Source organism: Solanum lycopersicum, chromosome 11, assembly GCF_036512215.1.
Source record: "Solanum lycopersicum chromosome 11, SLM_r2.1".
NCBI lineage: Eukaryota > Viridiplantae > Streptophyta > Magnoliopsida > Solanales > Solanaceae > Solanum > Solanum lycopersicum.
Genome location: NC_090810.1, coordinates 863054 through 885057, shown reverse-complemented (window position 1 = coordinate 885057; position 22004 = coordinate 863054). Strand labels below are relative to the sequence as shown.

Below are 22004 nucleotides of genomic sequence, written 5' to 3'. Positions count from 1 at the left end.
AAAATAAATAAAGTTTTAGATTTCAAAAAGTACAATTTTAACTCATTTTAGAAAATCAAACGCATACACATATACCAAAATTCTCACCCTTTTTTCCCTCTTATATTTGGATTTAAATTTTCAAACTATTTAAAAAATATCAGACTAATATAATAATAAATACTTCATTTGATTGTTTTTTTAGTTCGTTCAAATAATAATGTTTTTTATTATGTTTTAAAATTAAAAATGGAACGATTCATAACCAATCACACAAGTTGTTAAGATTATTATGTATCATGAATATCAAATCTTTCTTTTTTTTATAAATTTTATTTCAAGTCAAATAACATTACGTCAACAACAGATGACACGAGATGAATAATATACAATTCTCACAAATAAGAATTGATAAATACGGATTCGAGCCCTCTTGTATATAAAGTCATCTTTTTTGTCATTAATTTAAATTTGGTCGAACTCCATCCCCGAATACAAATTTCTTTCCTAATATGATATTTTTAAAAAGAAAATCTAGAAGCACTAACCTACAAAACAAAAATGTACATATCAACAATTTTAAATAAACAAAACTACCAAAAAAAATAAAAAAAAATCACAACCCATAATTCATCCAAATATTTTTAAAAATTACAACAAATATTTTCCATCAAAATTCCCAAAATTGCCCCTCCTCCACCCACCCAAAACCCTAACCAAAGTTCATTTCTTTTGAAGATCTCAAAAACAGAGTATTACAACAGAGGAAGAAACCATAAATCCATAAATAAAAATCAAAAACCCAAAATGCAGTGCCCAATTTCTCTTAAACTTACCAAAATAACTCTCTGGTGGTTCTTGATAATGTATTTCAAATTCATCCCCAATTTCTTCAACCCCACCATTGTTAATCCTCATCTTCAGTTGCCTTAACCTTTCTGTAGCTAACCCTAATGTTAATTTATGACATCTCCGTTGATACTTAAACCCATTGATGCATCTCAATGTTTGGGCTACAGATACGTAGAAAATCAGATGGGATAACGAGAGAAGACCAATGGGTATCCAACAATGTCGGCATTGAAGCTTCGGAGAAAGAGCTTGACCCAGGAAGATGAGTGATAAAAAGATGAAGAAATGTTGAAACATTTTCCATAGTTCCTTTTTTTGTAAATCGATTGCTCGTTTTTTCTCGAGAGTTTTTTCGAAATGGAGCTGGATTATTGTGTTGATTGCTTGTAGAGCGGTCTCTTTTTGGATCAGATTGTTTGGGTGGTGATGGGTTGGGGCGGCATCGTAATCCGCCATTGGAGAAAGCTTGAGAAAAAAAACAGAGAGAAGTTTTGGAGTTTAATGGTGACACTCAGTGTGACTGTCAACATGTGGGCGATGATAGTTGGAAGGTTAGAATATCAAGGTGACAGTAGAGTTTGATCACAGCTCGATTTATTTTTATTTGTCATGTTTTATTTTACACCTAAAAAGAAAAAGAAAATAATGATATTTCTATTTTTATTTTATTATCTCTTCGATATTAAATTTAAATCACACGCAATAATATTTATTTAAAAACAACACTTATATATAATTTTTTTATATATTCAAATTCGAAATAAAATATTTTTATTAAGAATGAAACAATTTCATCACGTACGATGACCGACTCATACAGTGCTTATTAACGCTTAACGGCATAGAAACGTGATGGGGTGGGGTCAATGTTGGATTGTATATGGATTAGTATGAGATTAATTAATTATACTCCTGTCTTGTCTTAAAATGTTTGTGGGGTTTTTAATATTGTCTTTAACATATTAGGTAATAATTTATTTATTTTATTTATGCCATAATTATGATATTTAAAATGACGAGTATTTGCAAGGACAAGCTAATAAGCATTTTAATTATATCAATATGGTGTTCGATTTATAATTTAGAAATTCACGTAACAAATATATTTATAAGTAATGAAAAAATGTATTATATTACCGATTGTATATTGGACTTGATGCAACAAATGGCCGTTTGTTGAAGTGCTTGTTGGGTTAGCCTTTGAGTTTTGGGTCTGATGATGTGTTTCATGTACCCACTTTAATATGGTTGAGCCCAACTATTATTACTGTTCCCAAATTATTCTTTCGTATATTTATTTCTTAATGAAGTGCTGACTCGCATCTGGGGTCTTGGAAGGTACCACCGAAACTCAAAGGTAAATTATATAGAGTGGTCATTAGACTGACTTTGTCTAGCAGATGTATATTGCGGATATGAGAATATTAAGATAGATGTATGGTTACACTAGAAGTGATAATATAATATTAGAAATGTGGATATTCGTGATAAGATAGGAATAACTTTCGTAATGGACAAAACAAAGAAAGTAAGACTGAGATGGTAAAATAGGCCTAAGAAGTATCAAAGACACAAAATATGACCAAAATTGAGGTTACCGAACACTTAAGTAGGAGGATATGAAAGACACGTATTAGGATAGTAGATAGTGTATGTAGTGTTGTTTTAGCTAAAGGGGTTGATATTTGTCATTATCATTATATATAATAGTATTATTGTAGTGTTTGTGTTGATCTAATTATTGTACTATTTTGTTGTTATATGCTATGTTTTGGGTATTGTATTAGGCTTCCGTGTATTGTTACTTTGATATATATCGCAGTTGAGTCAATGATCTGTAAAAAGAATATTTTTACCTCTATAAAATAATGATAAAATTTACATATATTCTATTCCGTACTTATAAAATTCTTCGATACACTCTTATTCCAAAGAAAAACAAAATGAGAAACGCATGGGATGGACGATAGGGAGTGAGGGGACGGCAGCATGGGGTCCAAACAGTCCCTGAAATATTTTTCTCCTTTTTAAAAAAGAAAATAATAATTTTCATAATTTGTAGCAAAAAAATCATGAAAGAATTATATTGAAAACAGTAAATTATTTATTATTATCAACTAGTGAATTTATATAGAATTATGTGGCATTGAATATTGTCATAATAATAATTTATTTACAACTTAAAAACATTGAATTACGTATAAAACCACAATTTTGCTTCAAATCAGAATTTTAAACCAAATCCAAATACATACCAAATATAGTTAGCCAAATAAAAAAGTTATCTTCAAAACTGTTAATAACTAGTGTTAAATTCAAAAGTGTTTTCAATATTTCTCTCGAAACAGTAACAAAGACCCTTTTGTGAAAATTATTCTAGTTAAAGTACACAACTTTTTCACTCTTACTCATAAATCCCTTCAACAACAAAAAATAAAAATCGACAAACATGTAAAAGTATATTCTAAATTCATACAAACACAATCAACTATTTTGAACTATTACACACATGTACTTATGGAGGATATGGTTGAGAAACCAAAGCCTCAAAAGAAGAAAATGTATACTATATGCTACATATATAATCTTCAAAAAAAGAAATATCAAAATCACACCAAAGCTAAAACTATTCCCTATGACACTATTTAACTACTAACAACAAATGATTAAATATACCTAACTAGAAAAAAAGAAAATATGCCACTTTCTTTGTGTGTGCATTTATAGTAAAACTAACTTTGTGAATGAAAAAGTTCCTCCCTCACACATAATCCCACATTTCCAAAGCACATAATTGATTTTGTCCCACTTGTCAAAAATGGTACACTAACCACAAAGTAAAATAGAAAAACCTTCTTGTCCATCAATCTATTATTTGCATTACTTTGTTCTTGAACAAACTTTTGTTCAACATTCTGTTCTTTCTAATGCTTGTTGTTGCTGTTGTTGGTTGATTATTTGCATTAGTATCTCTCCGGCCTTCATATTCGAACCCGGAGTTTCCATAATGGGCAATTGTTTCTTGGACTTGTTTTGATAGATGGAATCCAATTGATGAAAATATGGACATGTTTTTGAATCTTCTGGCCTTTTCTTTTGGCTTTCTTTAACTCTTCTATAGTACTTGTTTATGTTCTCCCATTTCTCTTTACATCTCTTCGCGTTTCTATCGTATCCAAGCTTCTTCATACCACATGAGATGTCTTCCCAAAGAGGCCCTTTTGATGAGCCGTTGTCTTGGTATTGCAAGTCGACGTTTGTTCTTAGCTTGATTAAGGCTTCCACTTCGGCTTTAGGCCATCGAGAAGATGAATTCGTTTGAAACGAGTTTGAATTCTCACCAGCACTATCAATCTCTTGTTTGTCAATGTTTTCCTTGTCGTTGTCTTGTTGCATAACAACATTCTCCTGATTTCCAATAGTTTTCATTGATTCACTCTCTCGTTCCTCGGTATGCCTATGGGGTAAATCTGTTGGTAACTGTAGTTGAATGGTTTGATCTGAGACTTTCTGCAAGAAAGCAATCACTGCTGCGTCTTTCGCGGCAGAAATTGCTCTTTCGTGAGCTAATGCTTCTTGTTCTTTCTTTAATCTCGCGATTTCCTGCATCTTCCAAGCCTCGTCCCTCGCTATTCGATCCTTCTCACATTTTTCCATTGCTTCTAGAAACTTGTTTTGCAAGTCCTCTTGCTTATCCAACACTTCCTTCATCAACCTCTCAAAATAACTAGCCAATTTCCTTTTCTTCTTCACACTACCATCGGATTCTTTCCCCGAGGACGAGGTCGTGGACGTGGATGTGGACATGAACCCCGGATTAAAACCCCGAACTCGACTATGATCCATTCCAAAATCCTGACATCCACTAGCAGCTGGTTTTATCATTGTCATTGGCATAGGCATTGGTACAGGCATTGTTTCCATTCTATTGATTTGGCTATGGTTTAATGGAGGCGATGAAAACAAGGATTGGCTATCTAAAAGCTCTAATTGCTCGAAAAATCGATAGTTTTTCCCAGTTTGTCTACCAGATCTACCATCTTTAGTTCTCTTATGATACTTATAAATGTTCTCAAACTTCTCCCTGCATTTCTTCGCATTTCGATTATACCCAAGCTCAGCCATCTTCCTGTTACAACAAACAACAACAAAATTCCATCCTCCTAACTTCAAATTTTCACTAAAATCAACCAAAATCACAGCTAAAATTTGACTAATTCATATGAAATTGAAAATTGCATGCTCAGACAAAATTATTGCAAAAAAAAATTACCTAGAAATTTCATCCCAGAGAGGGCTTTTGAGATTGGAATCACGAAATGCAACATCCATTTCCGATCTTATTTTGAGTAAAGCCAAAGTTTCTTCATGTGGCCAACGATTTCCACCTGAAAAATTCTTATCTTCTTCCTCTGAACCTCCACCGACACTTCCACCACCACCACCACCTTCATTCTTCAGCTCCGACGCTTCACCATCGGCGCCGGTGACGGCGCCACCAGCAGCTGTATTCTCCAACAAAACAGAACTTTCTAGCATTTTTTTTTCTTCTTACAAAGAAAATTTCTTTTGGACTTTATTAGTAGTAAAAATAATTGAGTAGAAGGCACTTATTATCCTTTTTTTTTCTCTTCGAAAAAATTGGATATTTTTAAATTCAACCCCCAACTATTTTATTTTATTTTTATTTAAGGGGGTCAAGAAATATTGAATGGGGAAGTGAATTAAAATTTATTATTTTCCAACCACTTTTTAAATAGGCAAAGGGATTTGAAAGAATTGAATTGAAGTGGGACATGTTAATAAATAAATTTTACAAGTTGTCAAATTGGTGAAAACATGTGTAATTTGAATTTTATTTTTATTTTTTTGACTTTTTATATTCATTTTATTGTGTTTGAATAAAAATAAAATAAAATGAGTAGTCAACTTTGCTTTGGTGGAGTCCAAAATTACAGCTTGGATACACCATGTTTGGAATAATGTGAAAAGATTGGGGTCAACAATGGATGGTAAAGAGAACAATCGAGATTTTTAATTGCTTCAAATTATGAAGAAAATAAAAATTGATCCATCTTTAAGAGTTTTATTCAAAAAAAAGTAAAATTAGTTGATGCGGTGATATTTCATTTTATGATTAAATTAAATTAAAATATATAATATTCTTTATAAAATGATTTCATTTCTCTTTTAATTTATTTATATACTACTAGAAACTAGAAATAAGAATCTAATATTTTTTTTTTTAAAAAAAAGTTAAGAGATGAGTCATGGTTATGAATTTGTCCATTTGAGGAGATAGCAACAAGTGGAAGATAAAGATGAAGTAAAATTTGAAATAGTAACATCTAAAAATATCTTCATTTTCCAACTTGGGATTTTGTAAGTTTGTGCCTTAAAAGCTACTGATAAAATTTTATTTTTATTTTTAAAAAGAAAGTCGGCCATACATATATTTGGCTTTTCAACATTTTCTTCTTTTCTTTTCATACTAAAAGTTTTTTTATGGGTGAAATTGTGGAATTACTTTTTCCTTGTGTCAACAAGAGTTTTAAAAAAAGAAGAAAAATATATCGTTCCTTCAATTAGTTCATTAAAATATAATTCGAACATATTATTATATAATATTTATATTTTATATATTAAATAAATGATTTTAACGGCATAGTAATTCTTTAATTTTAGTGAACAGATATAAGTATTTAGGTTTGTATAAAATTAAATTAGTAGATATATACATTTTACGTGATATATTACATATAGAATATTATGTAGAATATGAATTGTCACATAAATCTTAATGTAAGATGCATGTGTCTATGAAAAATTTGAATACCTACTTAGATCACACTCTAATTGAAAAACATGTTGAAACTAAGTAAATAATATATTTATATATTATGCTAAAAATATAAGTAGGTTGCATCTGGTTATTGATTAATTTGAAGTGTTAACTTCCCAAATGTGTCAAGTTTAAGAGTTATTTAGATGTTTAGCAACAAATAAAACAACTACATTGTTGTAAAGTAAAAACTATTTCCTTTGATATAAAATCAATAAAATAACATAATAATAATAATAATATTGTCAACGTTCATATAGTTAAGTTTAGGAAGCACGAAAAGTATTTGATTACTTTGATAAGTAAACGTAATTTAGATTCTCCTCAATATATCATACTCATTTTATAAGTTGATTGATTAAATTTTACGATAAATGATTATTTTAAAAATAAATTACTCTTTATTAAATAATAAACACTTTTAATGTTTCATATTTCTTATTCTCTCCTTAATTTATAATCTTAACTTAACATGAATATTCTCAATGATTAATTTTGCCCTAATTATCTTTCCTATTAACTTTTTTTTTTAATCTTTTGCAGTATTGATACTTTTGAGGACGTGGCTATTAATTACACATTACTAAATACTAATCGCATATATTTTTCTTCTAAAGCAAAGTATTCAAACTTGAATTTTTTCTTTTCAAACTTTCTTTAGTTAAAAATAAAGCTTTATCAAGTTACTTTAACTTCAAATTTTTTCCTAAATCCTTTGTATCTTTGAATTTTTTTTATATTTTTTAGGGTTTACTATAACACCAAACGTTAAAGTCATATAACGTAAATAATAATAAATACGTTTTTTATATCAGTCAATTCATTTATTCACTTACAAAGAAAAAGATAAATTTATTGATGAAAGTGATTAACCATAATTCAATTGATAAGTTTTAATTACTAAATTCAGATCGTTCATTGCATAAAATCATTTAAAAATATTATTTCTAATAAACTTCTCGTAATATCACCACTATATCACGATCCGCGTTAAAATAAAAGTAAAGTTGATGGAAGTAACATAAAGTTGGCCTTTGGGAAAAGGAAAGAGACAACTAATCATAGAGATAGTCAATATACTTTTCATGGAATTCATTTACGTAATCTCGACGCCAGGTCACTTTCCTATAATTTATAATAATACATAAAATTTGAAAATATGGACAGTAAAACATTATTACTATTATTTATTATTTTATTCAATTTTTAAAAAAAAGGAATCTAAGTAATTGTGTCATTTTCAAACTTGCCAAAGAGTGAAGTAATTATCTTTGAACCAATTGGAGTGAATCTGTGGTTGTAACTTGCATACTGTCCCACACGCTTTACTTTTAAACTTGTTAGTAATAATAATACAATTCTTAACACACTTTTCGTCTCATATTATTTATTTATTTTTTATTTATATGTTTTTAAAATATTATACGAATAAATAAATTACTCTTTAGATTTTTTGAATGCGATTTAATCATGTGTCTTATTTATTAATATCAAAATTAACAAGGAAGGAGCTTTCTTAATACTTCATATTATTTTGTAATTTCATAAAGATTTAGTTTAAGCAAAATGGAATTTTTCTTGTTCGGTTTATTTGATTTTGTAAATTGAAAAATGATTTTAGTAATATAAACAAATTTCATATTGAGGGGGAGTAATTGACTATACAAATAAAACATATCTTGGTTTGGTTGTTCCATTGTATTAACTCTCATTTTGAGGTGTAAATTAATTTCTATTCAAATTCAATTAGAAGTTTATGGTGCAAATTCTATGTATGTAGTTTTTTTAATAGAAGGCATTTCATTCCCCAATGACCAAGGTAGAACATTTCTATGCGAGTTTAAAACTAGTTAGATCTATAAATCATGTATCAGAATTCAATGGAATAGATAAGTTTCGTCATGTTTTCAAGTAAAATTTATATAATTATTGAAACAAAGTTAATTTAAAATAGAAATTTTATTCAGATATGTAATTTAAATTTTTTAAATTCTTTTTCTTCAAAACATGGGAACTTCACAATTTGTGAATGTTAATCAATTTTTTCACAAACTCTTATACAATCTTACAGAGTGAGCAAAGTATAGTTCATACATAATATACCAGAATATCCTAATTAAAGACGAGTCAATAAATCACATATCTCCATGTTCTTTTTTATAAACTCGTGTTTGTGAGATTACATGTTATTACAAACTTTCAAATACATATAATTCTACAAAGATATACTAATCTAATAAATCACCAATAACAATAACTAGCTCATATATTATTTGTGTGGTTTAATTGGACTTACCTTATTCACGATCGACCTTATGATAACAAGAAAAGACAATCTTATGCTATATTCATGTGATTACTTTAATTTTCTACTAAAACATGTGAATTTTATCGTGTCCCTTGTCACATTGAGTGAATCGAAACAACAAGTCTACTCATATGTTAGTTTCTCTCGAAGATTAATGTAATGTAATAAAACATCTAAGCATAATTCACACACATTCATCGATCAAAAGGATTGTCATCATTTCAACAACTAACCTATGGTATCATACATTTGTTACATTTTGTTAGTTATCAAAACTTATACTATTAATCATGCTTTTAGATATAATATCACATACATATAGCTACCTCAAAGAATCATCACCATTTTTTCGTTCCAAACACCTTATACCGATTATATAGTCCAACGTTATTCAAAATATACGTATATATAAATTCAAACAAAAATATATAACCATCTACGAAGAACCATAATTTTTCATCTTAACATCAAATGATATGCTCCTTTCATTAATCAGAAGTTTCGATTTCTATTTAAATCGGGCTAACCATTGAACTTAGATGGGCTTATACTCTATAAGACTTTGATAAGGCCTGTAAACGACCCGCCACTCTAACCCGGCCCACTTCCTTTTTATAATTAGGGAAAACAGCCCTAAAATATATACAAACGAACAAACAAATAATCGCATTTGAAATTTTAGAGAGAGAAAGAGAGAAAGCGCCATGGGAAGTGAAGAGGAGAGCACAGTGAAGGAGCCATTGGATCTCATAAGGCTTAGTCTCGACGAGAGAATCTACGTTAAGCTCCGCTCCGACAGAGAACTCCGTGGCAAACTTCATGTATATTAACTGTTTCCCCCAATTACTACTGGCCGTTGTTTGTTCTATCTTTTTGTTGATAAATTATCTGTTGAATAGTAGAATTGATCCTTACATTGATGCAAGTTGGTACTTTTTTAAGTTTTGATCTTGTTAACTTGTGTTATATTTGTTACCCCTTTTGCTTCGTATTCTAGGGTTTATGATTTTTCTCTGTTTTCAATTTTCTTTCATATTCAGGTTTCCTTTTCAATTTACTTGATGGTTTTTGGCTTGATACAGAGTTTATGAAAATGAAGATATAATCTTGTTGTATTGAACTAGCATGATTGTGGAGGGTTAAAAATTAAGGAGTTACAAAAAAAAGAGTAATTTTTATTAATCTGGACTAAAAAGCAAAGTAAGATGAAAAAGTTGACAGAGCTCAATTTTATGAGTAGGGCAGAAGCCAATGCATAAAGCAATACCCTTCAATCTTGTGGTCTTAAACAACAAGTGTGAAGAAAGAGTTATTTTAAAAAAAAAAACTGAATAAGAAGTAAAGTAGGGCAAACGAAATGAAGTGGAGGGAGTAGCAGTTTACGGAGCACAATTATATGAGTTGGGCAGAAGCCAATTCATTGATGTGATATGATTTCAAGCATTGGCCCATCAACTACTAGGCTGGCAGAGCTACGTTATGCTGAGGGTGCTCAGGAGGACACTCTTCGCCTATAACTGCTATCTAATTTGGTTATATGTTAAAGTTTGCACTCCCTTGCAATAACTTTATGGGTAGCTCAGTGGTTGAAGGCGTTCTTGAATGGCATAGTTACGCAAGTTCGATTCCTGGTAGCTGTAGCAGTCTTATTTTTTTTTCTTTTTTAAGCAACATAACTAATTATTTTCTATATCCATTAATTAAGCAATTATAACGGTAGGAAATTGAGGCCGACTCGAAGTGTATGTCAATATAGTAATATGTGGCCTAAAGGTTTGATTTTTGATGTTATATGTGAAGTCATTAAGAATATAGACATACCAAATATCCTCCAGGAACGATATATTAAAGAATATGGTAGTAGATGCTTATTGCTGAAGAATTGGAAAGAGGGTGTAAAAAGATATTAATGCACTACCATTAGTCAAGAAAGTATAATATAAACATGGGGAGATCTTGGGTTGCAACTACTGTGCCTGATCAAGTTATGTAACATATTGATATGCTGTTAATGCATAAAACACGTTTAGATAATATGCAGTCTACAGCAACTGAGGACTATCTTTAAGTGGCTGGAGGTGAAGGGAGATATGGACAATTGTATTCTATATGTTCTATAAAATTTCTTTTTGCATGATAGAGATGTGATTTTCTGTAGTGTTATAGCATATCAGTTAAAAACAAGGGAGAAGTTCTTTCTTTCTACTCGGATGGGGTTATGATTGACTAAATGTTGACATGGACTGAAAATAGTAGATGGAAAGCAGCATGATCACTCTCATGTGGGTGTAAGAAATAATGTGATAAGGCAGAACGCCTATTTTGCTGATAAGAAAGCCTTTTGAGTACTTCCATTTGTCAATATTACTTGAATTATAAAATGTCTGAAAAATAGGAATAAAAGGAATAAGTAGTCGCAGAAAAGGAAACCTTATCTATGAAAGGAAGCAACTAACAGACAAACCAAAACTAGACTATCATCAGAACAAATATGTAAAGCATCTTTACCCAGTGTCAACATTGAACATGGTTGGGTGCGAAAGCTTTGACAAATAATGTTGAGAGGGGAATAAGCAATGACCTGTCTCCATCATCAATGAATACTACTTGTTGGCGAAAAGGCATCATGTTAAATTCAATAAACCTGCATGTTAAGTGGAGGTTGTGTTTCTTGTTTGCCTGTTCCTTCAAATATTTGTTTGTTTGGTCACTTTGTCTGAGAAATTATAGGACTATTGTCAAGTTGTTGTGTTACCAAAGAATACTGAAGAACAAGTACATGACGCTCCTTGTTACAAAAAGGGGCAATTGCATGATGTTGCTGGAAATTCTGAATTATGTTATGGTTGTAGGGGATCATCTTGCTATTGCTCTGCTTTAAGGATACTATAGTTTGTTTTGTCTTCTGATTCTTGGGTATTTCACAGGCATCAGAATTTCCAAATATCCAATTTGATTTACAAGCATGCATGAATCATATTTTACTTTTGACTTTTATCATTCCTTGAATTTGTATGGAAAAAAAATCTTGTGAGGTGACACTAAGCTGTCGTGTGGTTTCCTTTTCAGGCTTATGATCAGCATCTTAATATGATTCTCGGTGATGTTGAAGAAATTGTGACCACAGTTGAGATTGATGATGAAACATATGAAGAGATAGTTCGGGTATGCTTTATTTCTCTTACCTTCTCTTTTTTATTTTGGTTTGAAATTAAGATATATTTCTTCTCCCCTTTTCTGGTCATTGCAATACATCATTCCAATTAGCATCAGACCCTTGGCTGTAATATGTTGGACAAGTGGACTATAGCTAGTGCTATGTACAATTAGCTGGCTTTGACGGCCACCTACTCTACGTCAATAGGACTTCACTTTAGAATTATCCCAACTTCTAAGTGAGCTTTTATCTATCAGCAGATAATGTTGTTGTTATTTTTTTTGACAAATATGTCTTTGTTTCTCTCGTATTTTGTTTCATTTCTCCCTCAATAGTGTTCAGTGGTGATGCTCAAAAAATATACCAAGGGACATCTGCTTTTCGCTTATGTGATACCCCCTTAGAAGATTAGGTGCTCCTTTTCCATCTGAAGTTTCGAGAAGTTTCTTCTCGTATTTTCACTTGTAGTGGAATCAGGGGTGTATCCTAAGAAGGAGGGGTGTCAATTCACGTGTGTTTCAATGTACAACTCCCAATCTTCCAAGGTCCATCTTGTGTTCCAATTTAAAGCATTGTTTTCTTTTTCTTACTTGGTTTTATTCTTTCAAAATTCCCAAGTTTTAACATATTGAAATCTCTATTTTCCTTGTATAGTTGTGAAATTTTATAATTAAGGCAAATGTCTATATTAAATCTAGTCATAGTGGAGGATGTCACATATATTCAATGGGTTTAACTAATCATAGATCTTTGTGAAGAATTACTAAAATTTAAAAACAAATCGAACATTGGTTCAACTTATCCCAAAACCTATCAAATTTAAACCCTGGATTCGCTATTGATCATAGTGGTTGATATCCTAGATTGGCCCCATGAGTAGAATGTATTTATTAGAATTGCTTTTTGCAAGAGTTGTTGTGTGTTGAGGAATGGTTTTCTAATGATTGTAAAAGCAGCTGACATTGGTTCTCTGTTGATTGTGTTTTAGGCGACGAGACGGACCATCCCGTTCCTATTTGTTCGTGGAGATGGTGTGATTCTGGTGTCTCCTCCACTCCGGACTACTTGATGAGGAGAGGCATCGTGGTGTATGAAAATCTGCAAGCACGCTATATTTTGTTTAAGGTGCTGCAGTAGACTATTGTAGGTGGTCTGTGATTTTGTCTAGTACATGTGTTTTGCAAAGCACAAGATTAGTAATGTTGAAATCCTATAGCATTGGATATTTGTGAACCGTGCTGCTTCTGTTTACTTAACTCTAGAATGAGACAAGAAGTGTCTGTTTGGATTGGCTTATGGCTGTCAAAAGCCATAATTTGTGATTTTTAACAAACACCATGAAAGTGCTTTAAAATACAATTTTTTTTATTCAAATATTATGAAAGTGAAAAATATAAGTTAATCCAAGTAGACTGGGTATTCTTATTCGAATTTTATAGGATTATATGCCATATTGTTGTCGTCAAATATTCCCTATTCCACTTATGTTGCCATTTTTCACCCATCGCCAATTCAACTTTTTCTTCTTGAAAAATTATTTGAACATGGAATTTGTATAATTTTCCATTTTAAATTTCTAAAAACTTCAAAACTGTTTTTACACAAAAAAATAGACTTCAATTTGTGTTCATAAATCTTAATTTTCAAGTATCAACTTAGAAATTATTCCAGAGAAAAAAAGTACTCCTTAGTTGCAAGCAATTTATGTGATACATTTTTTATTTCGAGATTCAAACAAATTTAATTTTTTATCATAGACATTATATATATATATATCAATTATTTTGACTTGTAGTGTTTTTTAAATCTAATTTAGAAATACATAATAATATAAAGATTTTATGAGCAAATATTGGGTCAACCCGTCTTGAAAAATAAAATGTAGAAATTGGGATTCGTATATAAAAATTGTAAAAACCTAGGAAGAGAAGAATTGTATTTGGGGCATTTTGGCAGCAAATAACAAAGAAAAAAAAGAGTATTCTCGAAAGATGAAGATGAAGGAGCAAGTAGAATCTTCACTAAGGGCAAAGCTTAACCCTTCTCATCTGGTAAATTCTCTCAAATATACACATATCTGTTGTTAACTTGATGAGTTTGTGTTCGTTTAATTTGTTCATAGCAAATCTAAACCAAATAGGTTTATCAGGATTTTAGATTTTGTTAAACCTTGTCAGTTGCAATTGTTAAAATTAACTGACAAAGGAAAATAAGTGATAAACATTGGGAAATCTCCCAAATGCTGAAATTTTGGTTGTTATGAATTAATAGGTCAAAAAACACATCTTTAAGTTTTACATTTTAATTTATTAAAAGCAAAATTCTAACTTCAAATCTGCCTTGATTGGATTGTTTCACTATGAAGATGATATTAGTTGGATTTGGCACTATGTAAAACAACTCTGAGTTAGCTACTCCTTAAGAACGAAGGCTGAAAATTTAAAGAAGTCAAGTAGGTGTCACCTACGTAAAAATGAAGGGCCAAAGATAAAAAAGTAGGTCCATCACCTACTTAAAGGCTTATGGCCCAAAGATACGGACCAAAAGGGGGCTGTCTTGGGTCCGCCCAAGGCCCATCTTTCAAGTCCATTAAGGACTATATAGATGTATAAATAACTCCATGGATTTATTTGCTTGAGCTATGTGCTTCACCGACTTGCTTTGACATCCTAGTTGGTTGATCTAGTTGGTTAGATGTCCTAGTTGCTTAATAAGAGCAACCCACGTGTTTAAGGAAAATTAATGACCTACTAGTCTAAGTATGTGACTAGTAGGTGTATCACCTCTTTAGAACAAAGGGCCAAAATTTAAAGAAGTCAAGTAGATGCATCACCTGCTTAACTCCCTGGTTTATTGGCTTAAGTAGGTGATGCAACTACTTGTCTTATTTACATCTGGAACTTCGTTCTTAAGTAGGCACCTACTAGTTACTTGCTTAGACTAGTAGTTTATTAAATTTCCTTAAGCATGTGAGTCGCCCTTGATTCAAGTAGCTCAAGTTACTAGGATGTCAAATAAGCAACTCAACCAAGTAGGACTTCCAACAAGTAGGTCGTCTAAGCAAATAGCTCACAAGTGGGCCATTTGCGCAAGAAGGTGAAAATGGTACATTCCATGGTACATGTGTTTGAAGTGAGGGAAAGGCGAGTGAGCTATAGTTCTTTTTTTTTCCAGTTTCTCTTTGTATGAGAGAATTTCCTGATGGGAAAAAAAGTGCAAATATACCCAATACGTGTATTTGTGTTATATCCTTCCTCTGTTCACCTTTCGGGTCAAAGGATCCCCCACAATTATCTTTCGTATGAAATGTGCCCCTCCACCTTGAAGAGTTGGTCAGCCACGTAGGGTATATTTGACCTTTTCAGTTGTTTAGGCTTTATAGACTTCTTCAATTGTAAGGGTATATTGGTCTACCTGGCTCTATCGTGAAAAAGATAGAGCCGTGCTGGACAGTCGTAAGAGGGAGGGAAAAATATGGGACGGAATTAGTGATTTGGGGCTTTCATGGACCGGAAAGGGAAGTAAACGCAGGCAAATGTTAGACAAACCTAATAGTCAGTGATAAAGTTGAACCTTTCCTTGATTTTGATCACTAGCCTTAAATTGCCAGTCTTGGAAATGAACAGTGTTAGAACATTTAACATCTAATGATTTTCTAAAAAAGAAGCTAAACTTGTTGAAGTGTTTTTTACAAAGGTGCTTTAATAAGTCCTTATCTCAAGAGCATATACCATCATAGCAAGATTTCAGGTACATCAATGGTTGGGGAAGGAACTTAGGTGATGTTTGGTTGGGAGTAGTGGAGAAAGTGATCTCCACTTATACTTAGTGTTAGTATAATGTTTGGTTTCATTCTTCCTTTCCACATAAAATTTAGGATATTTATAATACAATTTTTGTTTCCACTTCTCTTGTCGCATAACTGATATCCTCTTTAAGTTATGCGGGTATCGATATATTATTTTATGCAAGATAAGAATGCGGGGATAGTATAATATGGAGTAAAATTACGAGATGACAAAAATAACCCTTCACGTGTTATCCAATATTTATTTTGTCAAAAGAATTTAAAAAATATTTTTTAATATGCACTTTAGTATAACAAATCTAACATCCATTGAGTAAATAATCCTTCCACTACAGTTCTTGTATTATAACCTTAACCTTGCATTTCAATCCCTACATTACAATCTCTACATTGCCATCCATGCATTTCTAATTCCCCTGTAACTTGCTTCTAATCCAAACGACCCATTAAAGCATTGTGGTACCTGAGATAGTTGCTCTTTACCCGGAATACATATATGAGCTACCTATTATTTATGTCAATAAGAGATGCTATACTAAGATTTCAGGTACATTAAGGGATAGGTGGAAGAACCTCAAAGCATTGAGGGACCTTAGAGTTTTTCTTTTCCTGGAATACATATATGAACTACCTTTATTTCGTGTCAATAAGAGAGACGCCTGTCATGTAGGTTGTAAATCTTCTTTTTGTATCTAATTTAAGTGTATGCCAATCTTTAAACATAAAGGTGCTATATAAATAATGGTTTGCGAGCTATTGCATAAGAGCGGGGGTTTACCCTGTGCGCACCCAAAGGATAGCGGCTGCGGGTTTCCCTTGTCATTAAAAAAAAAAGGTGCTATATAAATAAAAGCTTCAAGCATTACTCAATTTGAGGCATTATCTTTTAACCACACTTTCTGAAGTGGAAAAGAATAACAAGAAGGAAAGCAAAGAACCAGTATTTATGTCAGGTTTAAGAGAGGTATGACCGTAAGGGTTTGCAGGGAGCATAAGTAGGAAATAAGCACTGAATGTGTGCTAATGAGGCAAAACATCCTTGAAGTTGATTTTCTGTTTCACATAACCGGCAGACACTGATCATATGTATATTTTGGAGCAACAGGATCTTCAAATGGGATAAATAATATGTAAACTTTGATGTATACAAATTTGTTTCTTCACCTCAGCAGTTTGTGGGCATGCTATTGTTATTTGTCTATTATCCTTCTCTATGATAGTTATTTATTAACCGAATAGAATACTTTCATCGTCTGCTTATACATTTTTATCTGCATGTTTTGGCTCGCATATTTGATGTTCTCGATTGTACCTCTTATTCTTGAGGGTTGAGATACTTGGAATTCTATGATAATCCTGGAAAGCCAGAGAAGTTTCCTAGTCAATGTTTAATTGAAGAGAATGTAAGATGAGGTAGTTCTTGGGTTTGATTTAGGTGTGCACACTTTTTTTTGGGGATTAGGCTAGATTTGTGCACTCATAAGAAACAACACACATCCGAGGTAGGGCTTAGATTATGCACATTGGAAGGCAAAATTGCTTCTAACCCGAATTATGCATTTTAAGGCCATCACTTGGAACAAAAATGTCACCAGCATTAGTGCTTTGCTTTAAAATCCCACAGGTCAAAAGCACTAATACATTACTTATTATGTTCTATTTTTTCTACCGAACACTGAAAAACCTTCATATTTTATTTCTTCCATTGTGTTTGCATAGTAAAAGTACCTAACAATTTCTTTTGACTTCCTTCCTTTTTTTTTTTTTTTTGCAGGAAGTTGTTGATATGTCTGGGGGGTAAGTTCTTATGCATGGAGTTGTTGTTCCATTCTTCTAGGATCTCTTTTCTTACGTTGGACTTGTTCTTTTTCTCAGATGTGGTGCAAAATTCTCGATTGTCATTGTGACAGAACAATTTGAAGGCAAAAGATTGCTTGAGAGGCACAGAATGGTTAACGGTGCACTGGCAGAGGAGATGAAGGAAATCCACGCTCTCTCTATTACAAAAGCGCTCACTCCAGAGCAGTGGAAACAACAGCAGGAATCTGAAAAGCCTCAAGCAGCTGCTTAAATTAATCATAATCTAATCAGCTTTATCGACGAAATGCTTTTCTCTTCCCTATATCTAATGAGGGGTTAGATGTCTTATAGGTTTAAGAAAACCGTCTGTCTATCATGTTTTGATTGAACTTGCTGGATTTGAGACACTGCGATAACTTGTAACTATTGAATAATGCAATAGCTCTGGGATTCAATCAATGGTTATTGCTTAGTTGACAAGTGATGACATGTTTGTAACTTTACGCGCCCGTTCAGCTTGTTATGAGTTTAGAACATTGTTGCTCATGTGTTTTACCTATAGTCTTTTCAGTATCAGTCATTATTTACTACGTATATCGTTTTCTCGAGTGTATAGCTCAGTCGATAGAGTATTGAGCTATTAATCTAAGGTTCATAAGTTTTGATTGTTTTTTGAGACAATTTTCAAACCATTCCTAATACAATACTAGATAACTTGGTGCATGTGTTAGTAAGAATAGAAGTGGATTAGACTCGTTTTGGTAGAGAAGTTCCTTACTCTCTCAAAGTGGAATTTCTCAGCATGAATTTGAATTAATCGAGTGACAAAAGTAGGTATTGAACACTACTCGAAATATAAGCATGAATTTGAATTAGTCGAAGTGTCAAAAGTAGGTATCGAACACCACTCAAAATAGAAGTTTGGCAAAAAAAACTTTCTCCAAATTATTAGGTAACCACTATTGAAGAATCATGTTCCTTATGAATTTCATAAACAGAAACTTACTATCAACAAGACATTTTAATCTTTGAATACCATTCCTTTTCTTCTTCATATTTTTTTGGTAGATTTAGCTACAATTCTACAAATTAACACACATTTCTCCTCTATAAGTCATTTTCACCAATGCTTTTAGGCTCACTATTATTTTCTCAAACATATTTTTATGTTTCAAAAAGGAAAAGAGGAATCATAAGAAACTGTTCATGTTTACCTAAAATAGTCTAATCACAATATAGCCACAGAATAATACTTTTAAATTTGATAGAATATAACACTATTTCAAAATCTTTGTTGAAAATAAGATTCTTGGGGTTTTGGATTAGACAATTGGAGAGGTAATTATCACTGTTAATTATGTTTTTTGGTAGTAAAATATAATTAATTAATAAGTTTTAATCATAAATAAACTTCTCTTTCATAGCTAGGAAAAATTCAAGAAGACTTCAAAACTTTTCTTCAATGTACAAACTACAAAATAAGGACAAGACTGGTCATATTAGTCAAATTAAAAACCATATTCTAAAAGAGATCATATTCTTATATACACTCAAAATATTATTGAATATAAACCTAAATTTATCCTCAATGAATTTGAGAAAATTTGTCTATCCATAAAGGGAGAATTTTTTATTTTTTTTTTCTAATTCCGCTTCATGGTCTAAATATTCACGATATAGTTTCCTTCAAATATTGAGTACGAATAAATATTTTTCATATTTACATATCTTGTTAACTTGCAGCTAGGAAGAATTTAATAATTGGACAGGGGGATAAATATTCTACAAGGTAATCAATCACACTTCTAAATTACTTAAGGGTATAGATTACACACATCTAAATTATTATTGAGATGATAATTATAATACGAGTAATTAACATCCTTGTAAATTTGAAATAATTATAATTAGACACATCTTACTTATTTTTATATTCTAGGTCTAATTTGTTTTTCTTAATCTATTAAAAGGTTAACACATATCAACTATGCCAATTCACACCAACAATCTCATAATTCGTAGTCAAGCTCAAATTGAACCTCTGATTAAGACTAAAATTAAGTTTACTTCGTTGATCGCCTTTTGTGAAATTCATAAATAAATATAGATATAAACTTGTTATATCTATATAAATGGCGATATGGACATGATTGACCATATTAGTCTAATCAAAGAAAATATTTTTTCAAGTAGATCATCATATTCTTATACATAAATCGATGGAGCACGATAAGATAAACTTAAATCGATGAATTGAAAGGAGAACTCAAAAAAGACTGTCTATTCATGATGCGAAAGAAAGTTTTCTTCAAATTCTACATGCTCTACAAAATCATAAAAAGACTTGTGAAGACTCGTATTATTTTTATATGATGAGACATTGTTGGTTCAAGTTCATTGGCTTTAAATATTTTTATTCTTTGTATAAAAAGGAGATGGAACAAATTAACCCTTTGGGTGGACAAATATAAAATGTACCATATATTTACTTGCATTGTGTAGTTAACTCAATCGATAGAGTTACTTTTGTACAAGAAAGAATCAAATTCTAATGAACTTCTCTATGCATCAACCATTTATTCAACAAACTCATTAGCATTAAGGTTCTCTTCGACACGATATAACAATATATTCAGTATAATTTTACAAGTGTAATCTAAAATTTACACATACTTTACTACTATCTTGAAAAATAGAGAAGTTATTCAATAGACCGCCGACTAAAAGATAGGATTAAACAGATAAAAATGAAAAAATCATGACAAAATTCTGCTATACTATAACAATTTTAATTGTAACAAGTTACAGGTCATGTGCCCAATATTATATCTAATCAAAGAAACCTTTCCCTTTAATTTACTGTAGTATAGGCTTATAGGTAAAGAATTTTTTTTAGGTCCAAAAAGCCTATCATATTAGTACACTGAATAGTTGCTCCTTTTAATTAGAATTTTCATTATGGGTAGAGATATTTGTCATAGGATGGGCGGAATCACAGGATACTTTTCGTTGTAAAATTATGTTGTATATATAATTCAAATTTTATATTGCAAATCCTTTACCGAAAACACTTCTATTGGACTTGAAAAAAGTTTGCACTGAACTCTACAAATATTCTGTTTTATCCTGCCATGAAACTAGAACTCGAAAATCAGGATACATTACTATAAGAGAGTAGCTATCAAAACAAGCCCCGTAAGTTCGCACCTAAGATTCACGCATGACACACGCCTACAAGGTAAACATAGTAGGTTAAAGCACAACGTGTTCACCACTACACTGGCTGATTGATGCACTGGCCTTACCATGATAAAAAGTCATCGTTACACACTCCGCATGACCTTTTTTTCAAGAGAAAGTTCGTATAACATCAAAAGAATTCTTCTTTATGAATCAAGTATCATTCCAAAAAAGGGTGCATTGTTTACGTTGTTTGCATTGAAGAAAAGAGAGGCTTGTATATGCACTCTTGAGCCATGTTTGTCGCCTTAGGCTTACCATTATTTTATTTCATTCTATTGATTGACTCTAGCTTCAAAGACCATATACATAAAATTATATCGACTTACATACGTCTTATTAACTTAACAATCGGATACACCACGCCAAATATTATTCACTCAGCTCAAGCCGAAGAGAAATAAAGAAAAATCAAAGATATAACAATCACGCCATAATTAAGACATATATCAATAACAGTAGAAATTGCAAAAGCTAAATTTCAAAATGTGAGATTTGGATAAAACAAAATTCACAAGTTCCCATTAGAGGGATACCATATAATACTTTTTCAAAAATCATAATTAAAAATACAGTCCAAAAGAATGTGCATTATCTTGCCTTTCTTGAACTATATAAATTGGCTTTTTTATTGTATTGGCCATTATTATTTGCAACAATAAAACATTGAAATGACATTTTCTTGCTTCTTGAGAGCTTTGTCAACCAAAACTATGGATCAAGGGGTCACACTAACAGCAATAATAACGTTTAGATATATGTCTTTGAAGGCTCTTAAATTAATGAGATACATCGAGAAATAATATTATTTTATTTTTCATTTGATGTTCAATATTCATATAACGGTCCTCAATTCGTTTTACTTCATTCTGGCTCGATTAATTTGAATGTTACACTTTTAGGGATAAATACTTACTATCAATTAAGACGACTCTATATCAAGAACGACGAGAATTCAAAATATGTGATTAAATTTTTTTAAAAAGTATTATCAATACACCACAAATGGTTGGAGTGA

The 22004-nt window shown here is 31.4% G+C and overlaps 4 protein-coding genes across 4 annotated transcripts; 2 read left to right on the top strand and 2 right to left on the bottom strand.

The window, feature by feature from the left end:
* Positions 1-412: 412 nt before the first annotated feature.
* On the bottom strand, positions 413-1421 carry LOC101263658 (uncharacterized). The gene has a single exon (XM_004249823.5). The coding sequence runs from the start codon at positions 1285-1287 to the stop codon at positions 721-723; it is 567 nt and encodes a 188-aa protein (XP_004249871.1). The 5' UTR covers positions 1288-1421; the 3' UTR covers positions 413-720.
* A 1862-nt stretch (positions 1422-3283) lies between these two features.
* On the bottom strand, positions 3284-5681 carry LOC101262765 (trihelix transcription factor DF1). Its single transcript, XM_004249820.4, has 2 exons — positions 5105-5681; positions 3284-4960 (listed from the first exon to the last, which is right to left on the bottom strand). Exons 1-2 carry the CDS (start codon positions 5368-5370, stop codon positions 3739-3741), a joined length of 1488 nt encoding a protein of 495 aa, XP_004249868.1. The 5' UTR covers positions 5371-5681; the 3' UTR covers positions 3284-3738.
* A 3841-nt stretch (positions 5682-9522) lies between these two features.
* On the top strand, positions 9523-13545 carry LOC101264277 (sm-like protein LSM3A). Its single transcript, XM_004249826.5, has 3 exons — positions 9523-9802; positions 12051-12146; positions 13127-13545. Exons 1-3 carry the CDS (start codon positions 9686-9688, stop codon positions 13205-13207), a joined length of 294 nt encoding a protein of 97 aa, XP_004249874.1. The 5' UTR covers positions 9523-9685; the 3' UTR covers positions 13208-13545.
* A 185-nt stretch (positions 13546-13730) lies between these two features.
* Positions 13731-18228, top strand: LOC101263959 (protein BOLA2). The gene is made up of 3 exons (XM_004249824.5): positions 13731-14189; positions 17721-17743; positions 17822-18228. The coding sequence occupies exons 1-3, from the start codon at positions 14130-14132 to the stop codon at positions 18015-18017; spliced, it is 279 nt and encodes a 92-aa protein (XP_004249872.1). The 5' UTR covers positions 13731-14129; the 3' UTR covers positions 18018-18228.
* The last annotated feature ends 3776 nt before the right edge of the window (positions 18229-22004 follow it).